We start from the raw sequence: 25,852 nt of genomic DNA, 5'->3' as shown, positions 1-25,852 counted from the left end.
TAAGGAGCACGTGCACGTGCACCCAAGTACGCGCTCACACAAGACTTACCGCTCAGGAGAAAAGCAGACACAGATTCTGCAGCATTCTGGGGGATTTCCTGTTAACCACGATCATTAGATGAAAAGAGGAGGAGGGCATTTTTTTCATGGAGGTGAGCGGCTCAGAGAGCCAGCGCGACATATCGGCAGGTGAGTGGCTGAGCCACGTGGAGGTTCGGCTGCCTCACCTGGAGACCAGTGCGGTGCAGCCATGTAGTACTTTGCTGACAACGTCACGTTTTTCAGCTCAACCATCAGCCACAGCTGATTCTACATAAATGTGGAGCAGAGTTTTTAACCTGAAAAAGGAGATAGAATTATGGTTTTGGGCTGAAATGTTAAATTTAGAGTAAGTTGCACTAAACTGCCACACTAAGAGAGACTATGTCTCTCACCTGGCCAGGGAAAGCCTTGGGATTCCCCCCGGAGAAGCTGGCCCAAGTGGCTGGGGAGAGGGAAGTCGGGGCCCCTCGCCTTGGGCTACTGTCCTCGCAATCCGACTCCGGATAAGCGGATGAAAATGGATGGATGGATGGATGGATGGATGTCTGAATAAAAGCACATTCAATCAATATTATATTTTTAATGAGGTGGGTCGGGGCGGCGTGGGTTGTAAAAATAGACCAAGTGATGCGGGGCGGTTTGATGCGAGTCAGACGTTACCAAATCTGCTGTACCCGCGGGTTGGAAAAAAAACCCTAACCCGCGCATCACTAATGGGTGCACAAAAATATTCACTGTTCATGAGTGTCACTGTTGCATCATGCTTGCTTCAGAATTTTTGAAAAGTAAACTTTTATTTTAACCTGACCAATCGTTCACTTTTTATAGGTCCCTTACATATAACACTGATAACGTTGTGTGTGTGGTTTCCTCTCATATGAGACCTTTGCTTCATGAAAATGTCGGTTTGTAGCTTTCCAAATCCCACCTTAATACTGGAGGGCAAAAATACGAACAGCAAATCTTCTAAAATGCTTCTTTGCCAGGAGACAAAGAAAAATAATTTGAGAGGGTTGCACAGCTCTAAACATTGTGTTGGCTCCAAGTGGTAATAATTGAAATGACATTGTCACTACGCCACAATGTTCAGACTGCAGACCTTGTGAGTGGACAACTGTCTTGGTCCATCTTAAAATATTCATGAATAGCAGAACTGCTGGCCCAGTCCTGCCACAACACTTTAGGGGCAGCTGTATTACAACATGGCTGACTTGCAATAACACCAATGTCTCAACTGAGACCCCCGACTAATGCTTGAGATCTGGACATCCTTAATTTAGATAGTTGATGTTGATGCACCATGGCTCTTGTGCAGGTCCTGCAGCCACCACAGCAAAGACCAAACGTGTGTCTGCCTTTAAAGGTGCAATAGGAGACGTTAAAGCAAGCTGATAATAGAAAACCCAACCCCTTTTCTTCAGGCACCCCCCAGTAAAACACTACGCCTGCTCCAGAGGATTCAGTTTAAGGTTTTCTGTTTTTGGCTAGCCTAAAAATCTAGAAAGACTGTAGCAGGAGGAAAAAGGATTACATCGGCAAATGTTGCAAATTTTTTTCATTTTCAAATGCCAAAAAAGAAGCAGACCCCCCCCCCCCCCCCCCCCCACACACACACACACACACACACACACACACACACATCAACTGTCTTGTGGTTTCCAGAGCGCCGTAAAAATCTTGCTTCATCTGGCCATTGAACGCTGCTTCTACTTCACACAGATGCTTTCCCCGTCCTCTGAATAGATTAGATTACAGCAGACTCTGACAGAATAAAACGTTTAACATAATTTGGCAACCTTTTCCGTGACTGATCAGTGATGTCACCATCAGCAAAGTCCTGATAGGGCCAATTTTGCAACATAACAGCTGACAGGACCAAGGCCTCACGCCGTCACCTTCCCCAACAAGATTCCCCAGAACTTTTACTTTTGGTTGGATGAGGGATTTCCAGGATTGTATATTTCTGACAGTTAGGGTTAGTTTTAAGGTTAGAAAATAGTTTTGGCAAAACTGTTAATTTGTTGGTTGGAAACGGAGCATTTCAAGCTATTTTGCAAAGAAAAAAAATACTTTGAAAAAAACATCATCCATTCCACTTTTAAGACACAGAGTTAAGGAAATATATACTGTAAATATAAAACAACTAATTAAATTAAATCAAATTTCTCAGTGTGGAGTGTGTCGAGTTTGGTGGCAGGAGAATCTCGTCTCTGCTTTTTGTGGATGATGTGGTCCTCCTAGCTTCATCCAGCTCTGACCTTCAGCTCTTACAGGGTAGGTTCGTGGCTGAGTGTGAAGCGGCTGGGATGAGGATCAGCACCTCCAAATCTGAGACCATGGTTCTCGACAGGAAAAGGGTAGCTAGCCAACTCCGGGTCGGGAGAGTGGTCCTACCTCAAGTGGAGGAGTTAAAGTATCTTGGGGTCTTGTTCACGAGTGAGGGTAGGAGGGATCGGGAGATCGACAGGCGGATTGGTTCGGCGTCTGCAGTGATGCGGACGCTGAGCCGATCTGTCGTGGTGAAGAGGGAGCTGAGCCAGAAAGCCAGGTTCTCGATTTACCGGTCGATCTACGTCCCAATCCTCACCTATGGTCATGAGCTTTGGGTACTGACCGAAATAACGAGATCACGGATACAAGCGGCCGAAATGAGTTTCCTCCGTAGGGTGGCTGGGCTCAGCCTTAGAGATAGGGTGAGGAGCTCGGACATTCGGGAGGGACTCGGAGTAGAACCGCTGCTCCTCCGGATCGAAAGGAGTCGAGGTGGTTTGGGCATCTGGCCAGAATGCCTCCTGGACGCCTCCCTGGGGAGGTGTTTCGGGCATGTCCTGCCGGCAGGAGGCCCCCGGGTCGGCCCAGGACACGTTGGAGAGGTTACATCTCCAATCTGGTCCGGGTACGCCTTGGGTCCTGCCGGAGGAGCTGGTGGAGGTGGCCAGGGAGAGGAAGGTCTGGAGCTCCCTAGTTGGGATGCTGCCCCCACGACCCGGACCCGGATAAGCGGTGGAAGACAACAACGACGACAAATTTCTCAGTGCATGTCACAAAGCTGATCCTACAACCTAAAATGTGTGAGTATGTTTATGTGTGTGTATATATAGTATAATAGAGTATATAATTGCATATATCTTATTCCACATCTATTCTTTCCATACATTTTTGGGATCAAATACATTTTTTTCCTCAGTATTAACTTTAAGGCTCAGACTATGCACTGAAAAAAGTCTACAAGTAAGTGTCTTCAAGCTGTGTTCTTCTCTAATTACAAATCAATCACTATAAAAATCTTTCACAGAGGAGTCCTATCGTTTGCAACCTCCAGCTGATGGCACCGTTCTCATTACCGTCCCCAAGGTGGATTCCATTAATGGATACTCGTGAAAACAACAATTAATCACTTGTAAATTATGGGTGGTTTGTGATGAATGTGAATAATTGTTCCCATGAGGAAGGCGGGGTGGTGTGGGGGGATTTTCAGAGGAAAGACGCACCAAAAGTAATCAAATTTAAAGTTGCTTTAGATGTTTTTGTTAGGTTAGCCATTTTCAGACTGGCTCCAGAAGCGCTGGCTGCTGAGAGAAGGGTAAATTCACATATCTGACCAAAGCGATGAGAAAGTGTTTATTCTACAAATGAACCGGCTCTATGTTCCAGCTCACAGGGAGAAATAAGAGCTGGCTTCCGTTTTAAAGCTGCTTATTTTTGAGCCAAAGGAGCTGTGACTCCCATCACGGTATTGTTGAGGAGCCAAGCTAAACTGGCTCTTACAGGTGTGCTGGAAATAGCCAGAATTCCTGTTGCTAATAAGAAATCTGGCTAAAAGCAAAATAAATTGGATCGAATATTTACTGAGGGAACAAATTACTTATCCACTAACTCTGACAGAAGCACACACACTCATACGCTCGCTTCAGAATCATCAGTTAGCTTTTAATGCAAAGTTTTGCAGAATTTAAAGCTCAAGCAGTACCCCATACTCCACAGCGGTGGGGATAGCAGCTTTAAGGGAACAGTGTTTTTGACCTAATTGACTTTATTCTGTAATTGTAATCTACTTAGTTACTGTCTTCTTTCGCCATAACACCGTTTCCGTTATTGATGAGAAAATGTGTGTGTTATTATAATTCAGCTGTGATGTGTGACATCATCTGACCGGGAGCGAAAGGGGCAGAAGTTTACTTTCAAGTGCATCAGGCCAGTTAGGAACAAGGAAAATGTAAAAATGGTAAATGCCTTGTATTTGAAATAGCACCTTCTAGAGTCCTGGAACCCCTCAAGGCGCTTTACAACACAGTCAGTCATTCACCCATTCACACACACATTCACACACTGGTGGGGATGAGCTACGATGTAGCCACAGCTGCCCTGGGGCGCACTGACAGAGGCGAGGCTGCCGAGCACAGGCGCCACCGGTCCCTCCAACCACCACCAGCAGGCAACGTGGGTTAAGCGTCTTGCCCAAGGACACAAAGACAGCGACAGACTGAGCGGGGCTCGAACCTGCAACCTTCCGATTACGGGGCGAGCACTTACCTCCTGCGCCACCGTCGCCCAATCAATCATTATGGCTGCAGATTCACGCCTGCAGCAGCAAAACTGCAGCTGTACCCTTCTTGACGTGAATCCCCATGTAAGGAAGGTCCGCCCACCTGTTCACCGCTCAGACATCAGATCATTAATTCCTCGTTCCCCCTTCCTAGATCATCCCACTGGAACCCGTCAGCATTCCTGATCATTTCTGTAGCCCCACACTGACTGCATCAGTCTCAGACATCGCCATGTGTTACTAAAACTAACTGTGGCTTTACCGCCCAGATTCAGCAGAGTCGGAGTCAAGTTAGTGAATTAGATCAGATCAGATTTTTGCCTGTTCTAGTGTCACGTTTAAGGATTGTTTATAGACACGTATGCTTTTACTAGATTATGAGTAAAATAAATGCTACCAAAAAATTAGGCCGAGGGACCATTTAAAGGCTCAGAAAAACTTTGCAGGTGTTTTATTTGTAATTATAAATGTTAATAGATTGATATCTTGCTTCATATCACACAGAGACATTTGAATCATTTATATTAGTGTCATGTTTCCTGTTTGTTCTTCCTCCTGTTGGTTGCTCATTTGTTTCAATTATTCAGTTTTATAAAAGACAACTGAAAACACATTTTCTTATGTTTAAGTTTAATTAGTGTAATTACACAGGCGCCCCGCCGGGACAGACGAGTTGGACAAATCATGGACTCCTGGAAACAGTGGAGCTTGATTTGTTTATCTCAGCTGTCTGTGGAGGACTCTGAAGACGTGTGGATATTCATGGTATTGGTGTCAGCTTTCCTGCTCATTGGCCTTGGAGGCTACCTGGCTTACCGGAAAATTAACAAGCTGTCGAGGAATATTGGCCTGATCCAGGAGCTCAGAGATGGTTTGCACGGCGCTGTGAATTTACAGACTCACATAATTGTCGAGATGAATCGTAATATTGGGACTTTGGCCGAGATTCATTCATTGGCACAAAGATGGATGCCATCAAGGAAAGAGTGGACAAATCAGCACGGATTGGGATAGTTTAATGTCCATTATTGGGATTTTGAGAGCAGGGTTGCAGAGCGGAGATGGAGAAAGAACAAAACAACTATAAATCATCAAATATATACAGAGCTACTTAAATCATATAATAACGCAGTGAGAAATTCAAGACACGCATAACTTTCCAAACTCATTCTAGACAATAAAAACAATCCCAGAATACTTTTTTCCACCATAAACAACATTTTAAACTGTACCTCCAATTCACTTCAGAAAACACCCTCAAATGCACTCTGTGAGGAGTTTGCAGCCCACTTCAGAGGGAAGGTAGACACCATCAGACGGAATATTTTATCCTCCATAAGTAATAAGGTTTTAGATAAATCTGAATGTGTGTCTATACCAGAGGAAACACTGAACAGTTTTGTCCTGGTAGAAGCTGAGACTCTTGATAAAGTTTTCTCCTCAGTGAGACCCACCACATGTGTTCTGGACCCAATTCCAACTTCGTTCTTTAAACAATTTTATGGATCTTTTAGTGATGAGATTTTAACCTTCATGAATTGCTCCCTTCAGACGAGGGTCTTTCCTGCTGCCTTTAAAAGGGCTGTGGTGAGGCCCCTGTTGAAGAAGAGCAATTTAGATTTTAATGAATTAAACAATTATCGACCGGTATCCAACTTACCATTTTTAAGCAAAATTTTAGAAAAGTTGGTTTTAAATCAACTAAATGATTTTATAAACACTAATAATGTCCTAGAGAAATTTCAGTCTGGTTTTAGGGTGAACCACAGCACCGAGACAGCCCTTCTGAAGATTTTAAATGATTTTAGAGTAAATTATGATAAACAGAAGTTGACAGTGTTGGTTCTACTGGATCTAAGTGCTGCCTTTGATACAGTAGACCACACTATTCTTTTAACTCGTTTACAACAGATCGGCCTCTTTGGTGCTGTACATAGATGGTTCACATCCTACCTCACAGACAGGACTTTCATGGTGAGTTTGGATACCTGTTCCTCTAGGGTCCATGGGATTACATGTGGTGTGCCCCAGGGTTCAATTTTAGGCCCAGTGCTTTTTAATCTTTATATGCTCCCTCTTGGCGGAGTCATCAGGAGACACGGGGTCAACTTTCACAGTTATGCTGATGATACACAGTTGTACATCTCCGTGTCTCCGGATGACTCTCGGTCAATGGATGCACTTTTTAACTGTATTTTAGACATCGAATCCTGGATGGCAGAGAACTTTCTCCAGCTCAACCAGGACAAAACTGAAGTTTTAGTCATTGGTCCTGAGGCCCAGAGAGAGAAGCTTTTACCGAAATTACAATCTCTGTCTTTTAATCCATCTTCACAAGTGAAGAACTTGGGTGTGATTTTTGACTCTGAGCTGACTTTTATCCCACACATTAAAAATATCACAAAAATAGGTTTTTATCATCTAAAGAACATCGCCAGAGTCCGCCCCATTCTCTCTCGGGCCAATACGGAGACGCTGATGCATGCTTTTATCACCAGTAGAATAGACTACTGTAATGCCCTGCTTTCTGGTCTTCCTAAAAAGAGCATCTCAGGCTTACAACTTCTACAAAATTCGGCAGCACGTGTCCTGATGAAGACCAGGAGGCGGGAGCACATGACACCAGTTTTAGAATCATTGCATTGGCTCCCCGTATGTTTCAGGATCAATTTTAAGGTTCTTCTAATGGTTTTTAAGTGTCTTAATGGTCTTGGGCCTTCTTATCTATCAGAACTGCTTTTACAATATGAACCCTCGCGGACTCTGCGCTCCTCTGGCAGGCGTCTCCTGGTCATCCCTAAAGTCAGGACACAAACTCACGGCGAGGCGTCCTTCCAGTGTTATGGCCCTCGCCTCTGGAACGAGCTGCCAGAGGACCTCCGGGCCGCAGAGAACGTTCATGTTTTTAAGTCAAGACTCAAGACCCGTCTTTTTAGGTTAGCTTTTATCTAAATATTTACTACAGTTTTATTTCTCGTTTTACATGATTATATTTTATTACTTGCTTTGCATGTTCTATATGATTATATTTTAGCACAGTTTTATTATTTAAATTATTATTTTACTGTCTATATGATTTTATTTATTACTTATTTTCTAATTGTTGTCATTTATATTAGCTCTTTTATTACATTTTTACTCATTTTAATCCAGTGTTTCCTCTGTGGGGGCCCTCTGCCCCGGGAGCGGTGGTCGACTGTAGCTTCTTGGGCGCTCTACAGGTGGGGGTCTATGCTCCCCCTCCACTGAGCGCCCTGAGTTAGTGTGGAAGACCTGATGCTGCCGGGACAGACGGCTCCTCTGATGGCGTTTCCTTGCGTTACCATACTTGGCTCATCTGGACTGAGCCTAATATAATTTTTACTCGTGTGTGTGTGTGTGTGAGTCTGTGTGTGTGTGCGTGTGATTGCATATGTTTGTTAATGTTTTTAACCTGTTATGGGAATCTGGGGTCATTTTGTAAAGCACTTTGAATAACACTTTGTTTGAAAAGCGCTTTAGAAATAAAATTTGATTGATTGATTGATTGAGGACCAACAATCTGTAAGACAGAGAGGAAATTATCTCTGGCTGGCCCCAAAACAATTTCTAATCGGAATCTGGCGCCCTTGAGCCTGCAAGGCTCCAACGAAAACTCCCCCCTCAGAAGATATGTGGAATGTGCTGTCGCTATGGCAACTCAACTGTGTTTCCTATCCCAGCCTGGACGGGACTGCGGGAAGGCCACTGAAACGTTCCAGGGTCACTACTACCCTCAAACCCTCAATGCTCCTCCCCCTATCCACACTGAGGTGACATGCGCTGCTTATCGTGGCTGCAGGACCTGAAGTGGGGATAGACCAGACCCACCACCCCTCCTAGTGGACACTTATGTTGTGTTGTCTGAAGTCTGTTGCATATCTGTCTGAGGTGTTTTTTTTTTTTGCATAGCAAAGCTGCCCTCCTGGTGGAGGGTAACTTTGAAGTGCCTTTTTTTCCTCCACCTGAACCAATCCTCATGTAACCCTCTTAGCTCTATTAAGGTAGCGCGACTCGGGTTGCGAATGACCACAGTCACCAATTCTTGTCATGTGTCTTGCCCATGTATGCCTGATCTCTGAATTGTGTGTACTGAAACTCTAATTTCCCTCTGGGATTAATAAAGTATCTTTGATTAATTTATATTTTAGTATGGTAGTAATTTATAGTAAATGATGTATGTTCCATTAAGAGGAGATCCCATTTTTCTTGCATATTTTTATGGAAAAAAAAAAGTGATGAAAGACTCACTTTTTCTGGTAATTAGTTACTTTTATAATCTTGTAACTCAGTCACAATCTCTGTTACTTTTTTAACACAGTGATTAGTAACTATAACTAATTTTTTAGAGCTACTTTCCCCACACTGACCACCACACAGACTCGGTTAGTTAGTTGCAGCTGTAGCCATAAAAGGGAGCACATCAGGTTCTGGTTCACAGGTTTGTAAAATCAACAACCTCTGAGGTCTATTTCCAGCTGAAACCAGTGCAGCACCAGCACAGGTGGTGATGACCACCTGGCAGCGAATTTCAACACCTCCTGGGACACTTCAGAGGACCACAGAGCTACAGCCCAGACAGTCAAAGAAAACAGACGAGTGCATCCGTCTGCTCCCAAAGGCTCAACTAAAACACACCGTGTTAAACCAGGTTAAGTTATGCAGGTAAGTCAGAGGAAGCTACACTTTTTATGCAAATAAAAAGGAACAGTGGTAGATTCAGTTGTGGCTGATGACCTCCCCAACTTCCTATCTCTCTTATGTCCCAGCATTCCTCTCCTGAAAAAGGAGGGTCATATCCGACACTGTAGATAAAGCAGGGCTCCGCTCTAAGAGTTTAAATGATCTCTCATTCGTTCATTTCTGAAAAAGAAAATAGTTTTAGGCCACTAATCACCAAAAATAACATACAGTGGTAAGCTGAAGTAAGCTGTCTACAGTAATAGTCATTACCGGCTTATCACACTTTGGTTTACCAGAATAAAGGCTCAGAGAGGAAAAGCAGCTCAATTTGTTGTGATGCAGCAGACTGGTCAGGGCTCACTTCCTCTGATCTATTATAATAGATGAGGCCGTTTAAACTTGGTGAATCTACACTCACAGATTTGGTTAAATGGCTTTCATTTCATTGTTTCCCACAGCAGCCTACGATAAATATAGCACAAATTACAGGTAGGGAGGGAATTTGTTTCATTCTGTCTGGCTGAGGGGATCATTTGTGTGCATCATTTCTGCTAAAATAAGCGAACAAAAATCACCAGAACCAAAAAGAAAAGAAAAAAACGAGAGTGCCAGAATTTGCACACTGGGACAACAGAAGGGATGTTAGGGACTTACGAGAGGGTCCTCTCCAGCCGTCCTCCTGCAGAGCCAATTATCTCTCCAAGAGTACAGAAGGTCTGGCCCAGAAAGTCCTAGAAGGTAGGAAAGATGAAAAAAAGGACCTTAAATGCGTGGTAAGGCTGGGAAATCCACACATATATATTATAATAACATTATTTATGTATGTATTCATAGTGTATATCCATCCATCCATCCATTTTCATTCACTTATGTTTATGTTATGTTTATTTATTTGGCAGACGCTTTTATCCAAAGCGACTTACAATTTATAACCTATAGGGCATGTTGTGATCTGTGGGGGAAACCGGAGTACCCGGAGGAAACCCACGCATGCATGGGGAGAACACGCAACTCTCCACGCAGGAAGGCCGCAGCTGAGTTTTGAACCTGCAATCTTCGTGCTGCGAGGCAACAGTGCTAACCACTGTGCCACCATGCAGCTTATCCGGAGTCGGGTCGCGGGGGCAGTAGCCTAAGTTGAGAGGCCCAGACTTCCCTCTCCCCAGCCACTTGGGCCAGCTCCTCCGGGGAAATCCCAAGGTGTTCCCTGGCCAGGTGAGAGACGTAGTCCCTCCACCACTTCCTGGGTCTCCCTTTAGGTCTCCTCCCGGTTGAACGTGCCCAGAAAACCTCACCCGGGAGGCGTCCAGGCGGCATCCTGACCAGATGCCCGAGCCACCTCAACTGGCTCCTCTCGATGTGGAGGAGCAGCGGGTCTACTCCGAGCCCCTCCTGAATGACCGAGCTTCTCACCCTTTCGGGAGAGCCCAGCCTCTTTTTGGAGAAAACTCATTGACCATAGGTGAGGGTAGGAACGTAGATCGACTGGTAAATCGAGAGCTTCGCCTTCTGACAGTGTATATATTAACCTAATTATTATTACAATGTCTAAATGACCAGCAGACTGTAATAAATTATTTAATACTGTAATAAGCTACTGTTAGACGACATAACCCACCCAATAATACCACACACTAAAGATAAGATGGTCAACAGTAATTACAAACAGGTGTAAAATTGCTGTGGATGGAGTCAGAGATACTGAAGTCATTAAAGTTCAATCTCATCTCATTGAATGGCGATTTTAAATTAAGCATTAACTTTACGGTTTAACTCCATCACTTGGATGTAGGCACGCATTAACCCAAGGTGGAGTTTCAGATGCCACCGGAAAGCTGCATAATTCTGCTGCTTGTTAACAGATTCTGCTACTAGAGGACATGCCCTTCAGAGTGAGAGGAAAAGCTTCATTTTCATTAAAGCGGAGGTATTAACCTTACAAAAACACCACAGAAGAAAAACACGTGGCCGCATGAAAAGCTGAGTTGACGTAGCGTGATAAAACAGAAAGCACATCAATAAGAGATGATGCTTGTGGTGTGTGGGCAGCAGGCCTACTGTAGGTGTGAATCCTGTAAACGGATGATGTGTGTGGCTTCTGGAAATGACCTGACATGCACGATCCGCATTTTGGATTGAAACAACAAAAGCTGTGTTTGCTTTGAAGCGGGGTTCTGGAAGTTGCTTTTTTTTACCTGAGGCTATGAGACAATGCAGACAGACAAATGTGGTACAACACAGTGAAGGGGAAGCTTCCCAGGTGCTTGTGCTTGTCCATGATTAGACAAATAGGATGGAAGAATGGGAGAAAACACAATAAAAATCACAAAAATCACAAGTGTCATCTAGAGATGAAAACATGAAATAGAGATAGAGTAATACGATGAGTCATGATGTGGAAAATCGGAACGTGAACGCACTCACCTTCTGCTCCCCCGGAGATTTAGTTTGGTTTGGGATGAAAAGAATAACAAAAACATCACGATTGGAAATCCTGAACCAATTTCATTCAAGCTGAATCACAAAGATCTCCTTTACTACAGTGAATCATTCAAAGGTTACTAAAAATTGTTATCACTGAGTCAAATCTCACTTGACAAGAAAGTACTTACGTGTTTGGATATGTTACAGCTTCTGGAGTCCACATTGTACCTGCAACAAACAACTCTAACGCTCAAGGACACTCAGAGGCAACAAACAGTGCATCAGCAGCTGGATTATGTATTCATTATTATTGTTTCACAGTAACAACTACAACATAATGAATTATACTCAGAGCGTAGGCAGAAAATACGTTAAAGATACTCACACATCAAACCGTAAATTCTGTTTCTCCTCAAAGAAGAAATCCAGGACAAATTTCCGCACAAAGTCTGGATTACGAGTGTTATCGATGACCTCTGTCCTGCCAAACTGTCAAAAATAAAGAAAACCAAAACAGTATCACAAAAACCTGCATGAATTATAGTTAAAATGTAACCTGTTGTGGATGAATGTCCAATTATTTCTTTTTTGGAGGTTTAGAAGTCAAGTTAACTCATGTTTTGAGTACACTCGCAGTGGTCTCTAATAGGAATAAGTGGCTTATGAATTGTACACTGGAGAAAAAAAGCTCAGATGTGCCCGTTTGAGGATATAAAAGTCAGCTGGAGGAGAAAGCAGCAGACGGCAGGATTTGGATTCTTATTTCCTGATATTTGGACATCTCTCCTCTGATTGGCTAACTCTGCCACAGATTGTTTTCCCTGCAACGTTGATGTTTTATTTCCACAAGTAACACAAGCCTGTAGAGGTGGTGGAGTTGATAATGCTAATGGTTAGCTTCTTCTAGTAGATGCATTCTCTGATGTTTGCTGGACGCTAAACCAACAACAGCCTTCCTTGGCCTGATGATCCAACATGGATGAGTCCATGAATGATGAGTGACAGCGTGACGTAGAGCTGTCGGGATTATTTAAACCGAGCGTGTTTCCGTCTATCGTCTATCAGAAGCTAATGCAGGAAACAGGGATAGAGCACTGTTTTGTATGTGAACTTGGTCTGCAAGACAATAAAAAATAACCCAAAATTGAAATAAATCACTTGCTAACGACCCTTTGTGATATAAGTTTCATAAAATGTGACCACACTGCCTCATGCAGGGATGTTAAACCATCCTTCTCTAGAGAAATCTGATTGGTACATCAGAGCCATCAAAATCTCCCCTGTGTACCCATCACTGCCCACTCCCACCTCCTCTCCTCAGCCAGAGCTTCTCTCTCTATCACCCAGACAATCACACCTGTAATCCAACCCAGTGAACTGCTGGCCTTGCCTCCGTGGTGTGGCCCAACAGCACCGTGTAATGAGCAATTGACTCTGGCACTGCCTCAGCACAGCCTCAATACCTTGACTCGTGTCTTCAGAGGCCAGCACACATAATCCATGCTATCAATTGTGTCCCCAGCCTATCTATTACCAAGGCCCAGTGTATTGGGCTTGAGAAATACCCGCCATATCGACCCGGCAGGAAAATCCCTTGGTATTTTTTCCTCGTTTTTCTATTTTTGGCATTAAAGGCCTTTCTAATTTTAGTGGCATGATTGGTTAATAGGTGCTAGGGTGTTGCAGGTGGAGGTTAGGGAACATATTGTTACTGGGGTTGTCGTTGCCCTCAAGGGCCACTATCCTGCAGATGTTCCCTTGCACTAACACTCAGGATTTGAATAAATTACTTCTACAAAACTTGAGGGCATTCTGAAAAATAATTTAGGGGCTGATTCAGATGTATTATTGAACAAACAGGCTCACACACGCTGGTTAGGGGCCCTCGAGGTCCTGGGTTGGACACCAGTGTTCTAGGATGTTGATAAAAATGTTAGATTCATGAGTTGTGCATATTAAGTGAGTGTATTATGAGTTTTATTATACTTTTCAGTACTGCACAAAAGTCTTAAAACGCGCCTGATTCCTTTAGAGCGTTCTTCCAAGGAGAGAAACTTCCTTGTGATTTTTCAAGTTTTTTCATCCAGTTTTCTGAAGAGTTTTTTCAAACTTTGACTGCTTCGTCCGCTTTCCCTGTCGCTGTACTTGACCGTGACAGCAAACTGTGCAGTATATACCTAGAAAACTAGAGAGAAACTTGACAAGTGGAGAACCAAAGATGAAATTTCAGAGGATCTACGGGTTTTTGAATGGGGAAGGAAAAAAGGAAAAATATCCTGCAAAGACCTGACACAGGACCTGGCAGATGCATCTTCCTTCTGTCAGGTTTTCTGCTAATAGCTCCTCGGGGATTGCCTTGTTGGCATTAAATACTATTTTATGTCCAACTGATGTATTTAGTTAAAGAAATAAGAACAAATTGTGTCTTTGTGACAGGCTGCTTGTAACACAGAGCCTAGAGATCCAATTTAAAAATGCTAAACTGTTATGTGTCGACACAATGCTGCTTCATCCCTTTAAGTTAGACGACGTTTTTATGCCTGAATGATTTTTAGGTCAACCTTAAGTGGATTAACGAGCAAAAAAATGGAAAAGCAAACCATTCCTCTGAAAATAGTTTGAAAATGAAGCCCATGTTTAAAAGAAAAGCTAAAATAAATAAATAAATATACTGGCTGGTGAAGTCTGGAGATCCATTACTGAGCAAGACTACATTCATAGACTTAAAGAAACTTTGGCTTCTTGGAGGTAAAATATAATAAAATGACAGGTGAGAGAATATTTTTTCCACAATTTTCCATTCTCCCCACTTCATCTTTTTCCCTGTACTTCAGTAAACCAACATTAGTTAGGATGTGTGTAAAGATTTGCAGGTTCTAAATGTTATATTAAGTCCTGTTCAACTGAAGATGAAGATGTGATTCAATTGCAACACATGTTGTAAAACGTCATGTTTTAAAATTCACTAAATCCTGTTTGGTGGAGGAAGTGACCATGCTCCCTCAAAAAGAAAAGCACCCAAGATTACTCCAATAAACTATCCATCCATCCATCCGTCCATCCATCCATCCATCCATCCATCCATCCATCCATCCATCCATCCATCCATCCATCCATCCGTCCGTCCGTCCGTCCGTCCATCCGTCCGTCCGTCCGTCCAAGTCAAGAGGCCCAACTTCCCTCTCCCTAGCCACTTCGGCCAGCTCTTCCGGGGGAATCCCAAGACGTTCCCAGGCCAGCTGAGAGACATCCCCCCAACATGTCCTGGGTCTTCCTTTAGGCCTCCTCCCGGTTGGACATGCCCGGAAAACCTCACCAGGGAGGTGTCCAGGAGGCATCCTGACCAGATGCCCGAGCCACTTCAACTAGCTCCTCTCGATGTGGAGGAGCAGCCCACCCATCCATTTCTCTATTCAAATGAAAACCCTCCAGATCGTGTTGAGCTGCGCTGAATAGGCACCAGTGGAAAAGGGCCTAATTTCAGTGGACAACCACCAAATATAACAAACTGTCACTCATCAGAACTGTAGAGTATCAAATTGAAGGGGTCCCAACAAGGACAGAAGGGGGGGAAACAGATGGTACCAAAAGAAGAACATCAAATCTTTTGGTTGCTCTAACTTCACCCTCTCAGGCTCAAAACAAGTTTTGATAAAAGGACGAACAACCAAGTCCTTCAGGGGTACTTCTGAGTTGAAAATGCTCATGAAATCCGTACGTGGAGTAACCAGGTAGGTAGGTTTTAACGTTGCAAATCTGCAACGCCTGCCTCCAGAGGGTTCATTTGTTTTCAGGCATTCAGGAAATTGAAAATCGAGAAATGGGATGGAAGAATGTTGGCATTCCACACACATCTGGACATTTTGAGAAAGGATTTAATCCAAGCATGATATAAATCCTAAACTCAACAACACTCTAAGACAAAAGCCAGTTCTTCCTGAGGACAGAACTCCCAAACACGAATTGAGATCCAGCATTTGATCTGCAATTCGCTGCATGAAGGAATGTTCTGAAACCAAACCGCAGCTGCTCAAGCAGAAGACACAAAAGAGTCAGCCCATCAGGTCCAGACTCCACCGTCCATCGGCATCTCAAAGACAAGGAACAGTCTTTAGATGGAATACAGACAGTTGGTTTGAAAGAGGAAAATCCTTTTGGATGTGAGGTGAGACATCTTCACGTAACAAGAGAATTATTTTGAAGAGGAGAGCAGTCCTCCTACAGCAGGGCAATGCGATTCCAGGCCTCAAGGGCCGGTATCCAGCACGTTTTAGTGGTTTCTCTGCCCCAACACACATGATTCAGTGGTATTTGGATAGTCCTGACCTGTAGGGTCTCTTGCAGAAGATGTCGGTATGACGAAAGACCATGGGGATTTTGAGCTGTATGATTTTGAGTCTGTGAGTGAAAACCTAAACTTGTTCAGTGAGACCGTGATCTGGTATCACTTCTTCTACCAAAAACAGAAGAGCAAATAACTGGGTTAGCACAGATTAGATACTCTGACCACATTTTCAAACAAAAATAGCTCCTGTAGAAAACTGAGGAAATAATTCTGCAGTTACAAAGAGGTGTGTGTGTCTGAGCAGGAACATATAAAAAACAGTACTTGTCCAATAGAGCTACAAGGCAATGGGGAGCCTAAGTCAGGTCCATCCGGTACGTTATTTTCTGATCGTGTTTGACATGAGCCATGCAACAAATGATGTTCGGGATTTTTAAAGACACGTTTTGACAGGTGGCAATGGTTAGTTTAGGTTTAGCTGTTGGAGGAGCTTATTGTTCATTTATTTAATAAAAAGTAACAACTGAAACCTTCAAAAGATCAATTTAAAATCAGTCTAAACAAATCAAATGAAATATCTTGTTCCGATTCATGGACCGATTTATTTAAATTGTATTAAAAAGAACTGATGAATGTCAATTAATGTAAACTAAGGAATCTTAGACCAAGTGTTCGTCCTATGAAGTCAATGAGGTTTTAGCCATGTTTCCATACAGGCCCATATGTGGCAGGTGGCAGCTTGTTTGCTTCGTTAATTGCAGCACAGTTCACGTTGTGTTTGTGATTAAAACCCGCAACATGGAACAGAAAGGTGTGAGGAAGAGCAGCAAAGCCTGAAATGACATATTATGGCTTATTTGTCAAAACAAAGGGACTTAATTTCACATGTCTTTGTGCAAATCAGTCAATATTAGGGTAGAAAAATGAGATATAAAACCATGAAAAAGAGAGAAGATGATGTTGAAGGACAAAACATTCAAAAGAATATCAAAAACCCCTTTTAAGAGCTTTTTTTCTTCTTTAAATCAAGATAAAATTCAATTTACCTGACATCATCAAATTATAAGGACCCTTTTACTTATTTATTCTTGACCCTCTGCTCTGAATTTACTCATTTGATTCAAGTATGTGGAGTTTTCAATTTACATAATGAAGTTTCCTTGTGGACTTAATCTCAGCAGAATCTTTAATATAATTTATACAGAGAGATTATTTCAAAATGGTTTAAAAAAGGTCAGGGAAAAATTACATAATATTGTCTACAGAAGATTGCTCAACTTACCTCTCTCCACTCTTTGGTTCCCACAGCCTGCACATATAACACAACCACTGGAAGGCAGAGAGAAAGAGGAGAGGTGTGAAAAAGGTAAAAAATAGAAAATGCTTTTAACTTCAGCGAGCTGCCTGTGTGGCTCTTGCATGTTGGCACCTGCAGCCTAAGACAGATATTAAGACACTTTGATCCACATCCAATTTCATTACAACAGTGTTGCTAGAAGCAAGTAAATGTTCTTATTAAAAACATTTCCAATGTCCCTTAAGAAAATAAAGGATTTTTCGTTTTGCTTAGACACTCTAAATAAGGCAAAAAGGCCCAAACTAAGGACGGGGAAAACAAATTAAACCTGATATCCCTGCAGAAAGCTGCAGGAGTCAGACGATTTTAGAAGAGTTGGTTTGCAAAAACTGAGAAAATTTGTGTTTACTCAAAATCAACAAACTTTATTCGTATCACCTGAAAATAATATTAAAAGATGCATTTTTTAAATTATTTATAATAATAATAATATATCTTCAGTCATGCTAAAAATGTGAAACATTTCCTGGAGCTGTGACCATTGTGACAAAGGCAATATGCATGTTTTCAGTTGGAATCAAACTGATTTGCTGTGTAAGACACTTTGTTTCTCACTTTTAAACATAGTCAGCTTACACAGGCTACTCGTGCAAAATGTTTTTATGTCATTTTGTAAGAATCCAAATTTGTCTTGCATTTCTTGCACTTTTTCTGATTTGCAGGAACTAAAATGGGAAGCGTTCCAGGTGCCTACAAATCCTGTGGACAATTAGAGGAATTTGTCCAGCAAGTCCAAAGTCACAACGGCTGACTCACATCAGGAACATTTATGGATTTCTGTTCTCAATTTGTCGCAGTCCAACAAAATTCTGATAATAAGTTTGTTGTACATCAAATGTGGCATATGACCAGAAAAATGCTTCCATTTTAAGGCAAATATCAGCGTTGACATTATGATATATTGCTTTAAAGGTGCATGAAGAAAGACTACCATCAAGTGGTCAAATTTGGGTACTGCAGTCTATGTTTCAAAACAAACAAATCCGCTTAGAACAGTTGCCAGTTAGAAGATTCTATGATGAGCAAAGCCTTGTCTGTCGCAGTCCTTGGGCAAGGCACTTGGTGGTGGAGGTGGCGCTATTGTACAGCAAACTAGCTTTTGTCAGTGCACCCCAGGGCAGGTGTAACTCATCACCACCAATGTGTAAAAGTATGTGTGTGTGGGTGTTGTAAAGCCCCTTGCAGGGGCTCTAGAGCTCTAGAAGGTGTCAAATAAAATACAGGCCATTCATCATAAATGCATTTCACTGTAATACTGAGTTTTTGGTAATTGAAAACGTAGCTTCAGATGTTTTTAGAGCCGACTATTTGATTACTCTGATTTCCCTCTGGGATTAATAAAGTATCTTTGATTTGATTGATTGATTGATTGTAATTCATTTTAGCATTGCTAGGTCAACGTTAGCTTATAGCATTCTTTACCCGATATCTGAATAAACTAAAAAGATGCTGTGGCTTCTTAGGGATATAAGGAATAGCTTCTGGGCAACTCCTGTTTACTGGCTTCCATTTTTTGCCAGAACACTCATACTTTCTGCCAATCGGTGTCGGATTACGAATGCTCATGCAGACATTGCTCACATATGATTGGCTCTGGAACCATGGAAGAAGTCCCTCCTCTGCCTTTCTAGAAGGAGAAAACCTGGCAATCCCCAGTGAAAGGAGAAGGGAATCCATTTCTGTGTAACCTTTTCTCTGTCGTGATGGAGTCCTTACACTGTTTTGTGGCTTTTCACAGAAAGGTTTGTGCATATTATACCTTTAAAAAGACAACCTACTGTAACTTTTATTTATTTATTCTTTTTTTTATCGTGTCCTGTCTGGCTGTGAAGCAAGCAGAATTGATGTCTGAATGCTGGTAACAAGCCTTACAGATTTACTCTCAGGTGGAGCATCAAAGCGTCTGCTTTTAATGTCACGCCTGATACTTAAAACTTTATTGTTGTTGTTTTTGAATGCTTTGTAATTCCGACCAGACATGGAGACAGAGGTGAAAGAGAAAGGAAAAGAAAAGGTGTGTGTGTGTGTGTGTGTGTGGGGGGGGGGGGGGGGGGTTCCACAAAAATAAACAATAATGAACAAGAGTCTGTTTCTAGACCTGCAGAAAAAGACAAAAAAAAGCAAACGGGCAAAAAAAGGGACACAACAACAATAGAACAAGATCAAGCTATCACTGCGTCAACTTGATGAAGAAATAAATAATCAACATTGTTTAACTGAAGAATCACGATAATAAATCACAGTGCATTAAGTGCCCACCATAGTCTTAAGACCTGTGTTAACATGCCCACAGTGATTAATATCAGTGCTTTATTTCCTTGTGATTTATTAGTTAAAAGTCCCTAACTAATATTGTTCTTGTGTGGACACATGCTACTTTGTAAACAACAACGCAAGGTAATAAAAAGCAGAGATTTATCCTAATTATAATCCAAAAGTGCATCTCCGAGTCATGTTTGGCTCAAAAAACATGTTTGTGCGTAAGTAAACAAAGAACACTCACATTGTATTTTTTGGGCAAGTTATTTGGTTTGTGTAGAGACACCACCGGCCCTAATACTCTAATGAACTTCAGATTGTCTAAACTGGCAAATGATTAAAACCAAATTTTCCCTCCTGATGAGCAATTAATGGAGGCGAGATAAGAGAGAAAGAGCAGCAGGCAGTGAATCTTATGGGCTTGGTGTTTAGACGAAAACAATCTTTTCTTTGTCACATTGTTAACCATGCGGAAAACAGAATATAGTGCTACTTAAATTGGATTTGTAAATCTGATTAGTACAAGCTAATCCGTTCGTGACTTGCATGTTAGCTTTTATTTGAACAGAGAAGAAGAAAAAGGTGGAGATGAATGAACATCAGTCCTAACCTGTAGCATAAAAAACGTGATGTTCTCAGAGTTTCAGCGGGCGAGGCCAACAGAGGAGTCAGATTAATCTGTGGTTAAGTCACATAAGTATCTGCAGAGTCCAAAGAACCTGACTGATTGCCTAGTTTATGGGAAGTGGCATAAAAGGAAGGAGCACATCTGGTCAGCCACATAGCGACTAAATGACAAAGCAATTCCACATCCCTCTGCAACCTAGATCCAGCTACGACATAAGAAAATAGTCTGGCAGCAGTACGGACACCGGGGGAACATGAATGATTCAGATCGGAGCACAAATCTTATTAAGTTCTAATGGACATCCACAGCTCAGCAGTATGAGAGAGCTACAGGAAGAGGACCAAATGCCACCAAACATGGACATGCAGCACATTTTAAGGGGCTCAATTTTTCAGAGATAAATCCCTTGAAGTGGCCCCCTGCTTTCCTCAAACTGCAGAACTCATTTGTCAAAATTTAAAAAAAGAGAAGAAATGTTGATTGGATGATTGGACCTGTGCTATATTTAAAATATGGAGAACTTAATGTTTAAATCAAATCCACCTTTCTCTCTTCACGAGTTCATCGTCTATATCGTTTATTCCTCAGTAGGAATGATCGTAGCAGGTGTCTATCTCCAGTAGGCTAGAGGTGGGGGACACCCTGGACAGGTCTCCAGTCCATCACAGTGACACACTGGACATGCTCTCAATCATAGGGATAACTGACCATCTCTAATTAACCCAACATTAGGGATGCACAATGTATCGGCATCAATATTGGTATCGGCAGATGTTAGTCATTTTTTAATGTATCGGTACTGGTCTGATATATAAAACTGGGCCGATATTAACAAGCAATATTTTTTCCATCTTGTTCCATTTGTTGATCTGTTTCAGAGTGTGATGGAGGTGGTGTGTATTCATTTAGTCATGTGACAGTGATTGTAATCATCTCAAAATCATAAAAGTGTGAGGTGTGTGTACATAAAGTAAATTCTGCTTTAATCATTTTAATTCTATACAACATCTGCTGCTTTTAGAAGCATTAATGTCAGTATATCAGTGTCGGCAAACATTGGTTATCGGCCATAACAGTGATGTTAATATCGGATATCGTTATCGGCCCAAAAATGACATATCGGTGCATTCCAACCCAACATGCATGTTTTTGTTCATTGGGACACAAAACTAGCCTAGAAATCTAGACAACCCATAACTATAGCAAAATACTTTGCTCCACAGCTCAGTCTAGTAGCAGGTCCAGCATTGGCCCATAAAGATTTATGTCTGACCAATCGGAATACACTATGCTAGTGGGGCAGGCTTAAAACCAGAGCTACAACGGAGAGAAAGAACAGACAGTTTGGGAAAGGCGTTTGTTTGAAACAGCTTTGGTATTGACTTTGGGCTATTTTGACTTGTTTTTCTTTTAGACAAAACCTCATAGAGGTACTTAAGTCATTTATTCAAAAAAATTATAATACCAGGAGAAAACCCACACATGTAGGGGAGAAGAGGCTAACATGCTAATGTTACTAGCAAGTTGCAATGAGAACATGCTAGTTTTTTTGCGTCCAAATTTGGGCTCTAAATATTTGACCTGTTGTCCACATTAGAGGCGTAAATCACTTGTTCGATCACAATACAATATTATATCGACACAGTGATTTGGTGTTTGCCGATATCTCAAATTTAGTCACAGTACCATTTTGATTTCGTTGGATTTAGATCCCCCGATCGATTTGAAACGGCAATACAAGTGACTGAATACAAGCTCTCTCTGGGGAGAGAATGTCTTCACTGACTGTTCTCTCACTGCTCGCTCTGACCACTAGCACCTTCACTAACACGCTCGGTGATGAGCAGGAACAGGTGGAAAACGGCGTGTCAGCTGAACTTCAAAGTTTCCATTTTAAAGTGAATTTGATTGATAGTTATTATATTGATTTTTGCATTTGGATCATGGATCACATAATCCATGTATCAATGTTAACCATGTTTGGTTACACTCCAAGTCTTTACGTACGATATTAACTAGCGATGCTCAATATTGACTTTTTGCCGATATTCGATAAAGTCTGACTCTATATGGATTTATGCTGTGTTCCCCTCTCATAAAAAAGAAAAACTAAAAAATTTTAGGTTACTAGCTTCACATATACATTCATGCTTAAATTCTCCCTATGCGTGACACTAAGATGTGTTTGTGCACTTTTTATTTTTCCTGTAAATTGCTGTTATAGTGATAAAACATTCATAAAGATCTTCAAAAAAGAAAAGCAAGCCTTGGGTGAAGGTTCTTGTTTTTGTTTTAGTCGTTTGCTAGCTGTCTAGCTACACATCGCTGAGAACAGCGCCTCAGGGGGCCAGTTTCTATTTCACAAATTGTTCCAAATAAACTAAAATATCTAAATAACTTTACTTCAGATCTTTTATATTTTGACAAAGAGGAGAAGTAGCTGAAGAATTTCATATATGACAGGTATATGGAATGTTAAAAGATTGAAAACCAATATTATACAATATATAATTTTAATGCCAATATTAGGAGTAGATCAAGCAGATCGATAATATTGGACATCTCTAAGATCAACATTTGAAACGTGTGTTGTTTGTACATTTCCAGGTTCTGCAGATGTACAGGAGACTTTTACAAATAGAGCAAAGTCAGTTTCACATTTTTACAGAAGCCATCAGTCCCTGCCAAATAATGACTGTTGTTGCTGGTTGGCAGAACCTGTTTCTTAAAAAAAAAGGCCAGTTTCCTTTTGAAGTGTTTTTCTTCAGATATTCACCCATAAAACCTATAGAAATAACATGAAGGGTGACCTATAGAGCTGGTTTACTCATAAACCACTAGGTGTCTGTTCTGTTCTGCCTCCCCTAATGGGGAATCTATCTTCTCTACATTAAAGCATTTAAGTGTCCCACGTTAGAAGTCACCACCAGCTCAGTTTTTGTGCTTTAGTTCCTACTTTATCAACACATTCTCACTCCCAGTGCGTCAAAAACAAACTTTTGGTCAGCCACCCTCGGCGTCCGAACCCTGACGCCAAAAGTGCCCTTTTTCGTCACTTATGCGCGGAAAGGGGTTTTTCTCTTTTCTGACTGCAGATCCCAATGCAGCGTAAAACTGATGTGATGAGATATCTGCTGATGTTGCACCGAACCAGCTCATTTAACCGCACCTAAACCTTAACGTTTTACTATTTATAACCTTCCCCTCTCCCTCATCCTAACCTTAACCCTCTTGCTACCTAAACGTTACTCTCACTGTGATCAAGTGTTTGTTTCCCATGCATTCTGACTGTGAATTTTCGTATTTGCCGCCAAAGGGGAACGTTACAAATACCCTCTACTTTTAACCTCCACCTTGGTAGTTGAAACCTCCTCCTCGCGTTGCCTCGGTCCAAACCCGACCAATGATGAGGCGGCTCCCGCCGTTGACTTCATAGAGCCGGCTTTTAGAGCGACCGACACATCACTAACGTGTTAGCTAGCAAGATGGTTAAGGTTAGGATAGGGGGTGAGGGGAAGGTTAAATAAGAGGATAAGGTTAGGGTGAGGTACAATGAGCTTGTTTGGTGCCCTGGCTATGGACATCCCATCACGTCAGTTTTATGTTGCATTGGGATCTGCAGTCAGAAATGGGAAAAAAAATCTTTTTGCACATAATTGAAGAAAAAGGGCACTTTTGGCGTCAGGGGTCTGAGGCGGAGGGTGGCTGACCAAGCGTTTGTTTTTGACGCCCTGGGAGTGAGAATGTGTTGACTTTATTCATCCAAACTCAAACATATTGCATTGTGGCATTTTAATTTTGCATCAGTAGCATTAAAATGGCTGAATTCACTGGACACACCTACTTGTTTGTCAAACACCCAATAAAGTACATCAGTGTTGGAATAATAGTCAGAAAAGTTAGTGTTGCTTTGATTTTGTGGTTAGGTTTGCTTCAGTGTTGTTTTTGATCTGATAAAGCCTTTAATTAAACCTGCCTGCTGTTGCCTCCTCGCCTGAGCTCTTGGGTTCTAGTTCAACTGCACATTTCAAGCTGTTCCAAAACTACTGAGGGTGTAGGTGTACTACGGGGGCACGCCGAAGAACCGACAATTAGTGCAGCTGGGATTTTAGGAAGAAAACAAACTAAAGTAGATCGTTTGATCCTTTTAAAAGTGCATCATTATTATTATTATTATTCACTTCATGTGCAAGCTTACTTAGCATAATAATAGTAATCGCATAGCAGTAATAATGTTGAAACATCCAACAGCCTCCTGCCACCTGTACTAATCCTTTTTATTTTATTATAAATTTCATTATTCCTTTAACTGGGGATTTCTTGCTGCCTGCTCCGCATGAAAATCTAATTAGAGGGCATGCCGGCACAGACAAGATGCAGCAAATATGTTTTACAGGCCGAGGGCACAAGCTGCTCTTCGTGAGGCGAAAGAGAGAGGTGATCAGGTGGTGGGAACGCGGAGCTTATGGGGATTGAGGGAGAAGCGATGAGCGACAGTAAAGAATATTAAAAAGACAGGACAGGGCAGAAGGGGGAATGAGACTAAATGAGAGATTGGGTGTGACACAGAGCAGAGGAAGAATGAAGCACATGACGGTGAGGAGGACGGAAAAGTCATTGAGGGTTATGTGAATAAAACCATAGCGGAATTCTAAGTAAGACACTGTCAGGTGGAAGCGTATGTCAGCTGTAGGTTGTAGCTTTAGGAGTGCTGGCTGTCAGGAGGCCTTGTCGACTGCACCTCTCAGGCAGAAACAGAGTTCGGGAGGGTGGTCACGGATCCCACCTAATGTAGAGATCAGCTGTCGAGACAGAAATAAGGCTAAACCTACTTCCTGGATGTCAGTGAAAAGGCTACGGCTAAGCTGACTTTTAAAATGATGGAGGAAATTATCCACCAGACAGAATTATTTAGCTAGAAATCTCAACCCATAATATGATTATGTTGTATTTCAACAAACCATTAGGATGCTGTACACGGCTTTCTGTTTCCCACTTCCATATTGAATGACAACTCCAGTATGGTGCAAAAATCTCTTTTGCAAAGCCTTGGATAGGTCTCCTGCTGTGTATTAAAATGCAGTGAGTTTCATGTTACACGTGACAAAGAGTGATGGACAGGTAGGATTCGGTGCATAATGAAAACTACCAAAACGCAGTTCAGGGTTCTTACAGGTGCTTGAAGTTCTTTAAAACACTTTAACTAAAACGTGGTATTTTTAAGGTTTTGAAATCTTTTTGAATAAAGTACTTGAATCTGTAACTGAAAAGGGTTGCAGCACGTACGAGCAATGTAAAACAAAATGTTCATAGAAATGAGATCATGTCCTGCAGAAGCTTCTCCATTAGTTGTGCAGTAAGGACCCTGGTGGTTGTAGTGGGAGTGTAAGCATCCTGGGTTAGGGTTATGGGTTATGTGTATCCATGATTCAAGGCCCAGTTGCACCAGAGGGAGTTGGTCGTTGAAAACAAATGCAGAATCTGCCATGCTGGTTGAGCCTCTAATCTAGAGCCTCCTTTATAAGACAGACCATCGTGTCATTTCTGAGTGATAAATCTGAATTTGTGGGTCTCATAAATGTGGTAAGGAGCAAAGAGGAAAGGTGATAA

At 42.0% G+C, this 25,852-nt stretch overlaps 1 protein-coding gene across 2 annotated transcripts in view; it reads right to left on the bottom strand.

Moving 5' to 3' along the window:
• The window catches only part of cpne9 (copine family member IX), a 142,795-nt gene that overhangs the window by 81,399 nt on the left and 35,544 nt on the right, over nt 1–25,852 (bottom strand). Inside the window, exons 3-7 of one of the 2 annotated variants that reach the window (XM_015968603.3) lie at nt 17,281–17,327; nt 12,099–12,202; nt 11,902–11,941; nt 11,714–11,716; nt 9,944–10,020 (exon numbers count right to left, since the gene is read on the bottom strand). In XM_015968603.3, the coding sequence (XP_015824089.1) occupies nt 9,944–10,020; nt 11,714–11,716; nt 11,902–11,941; nt 12,099–12,202; nt 17,281–17,327 (271 nt within the window). Of the gene's footprint in view, nt 1–9,943; nt 10,021–11,484; nt 11,622–11,713; nt 11,717–11,901; nt 11,942–12,098; nt 12,203–17,280; nt 17,328–25,852 lie in introns of those variants that run through there. The other variant, XM_015968604.3, reaches the window with a different exon arrangement.

The sequence above is a fragment of the Nothobranchius furzeri genome, chromosome 15 (genome assembly GCF_043380555.1).
Source record: "Nothobranchius furzeri strain GRZ-AD chromosome 15, NfurGRZ-RIMD1, whole genome shotgun sequence".
NCBI lineage: Eukaryota > Metazoa > Chordata > Actinopteri > Cyprinodontiformes > Nothobranchiidae > Nothobranchius > Nothobranchius furzeri.
Note: the sequence above shows the minus strand (reverse complement) of the source record. Positions and strands in the feature narration are given on the sequence as shown.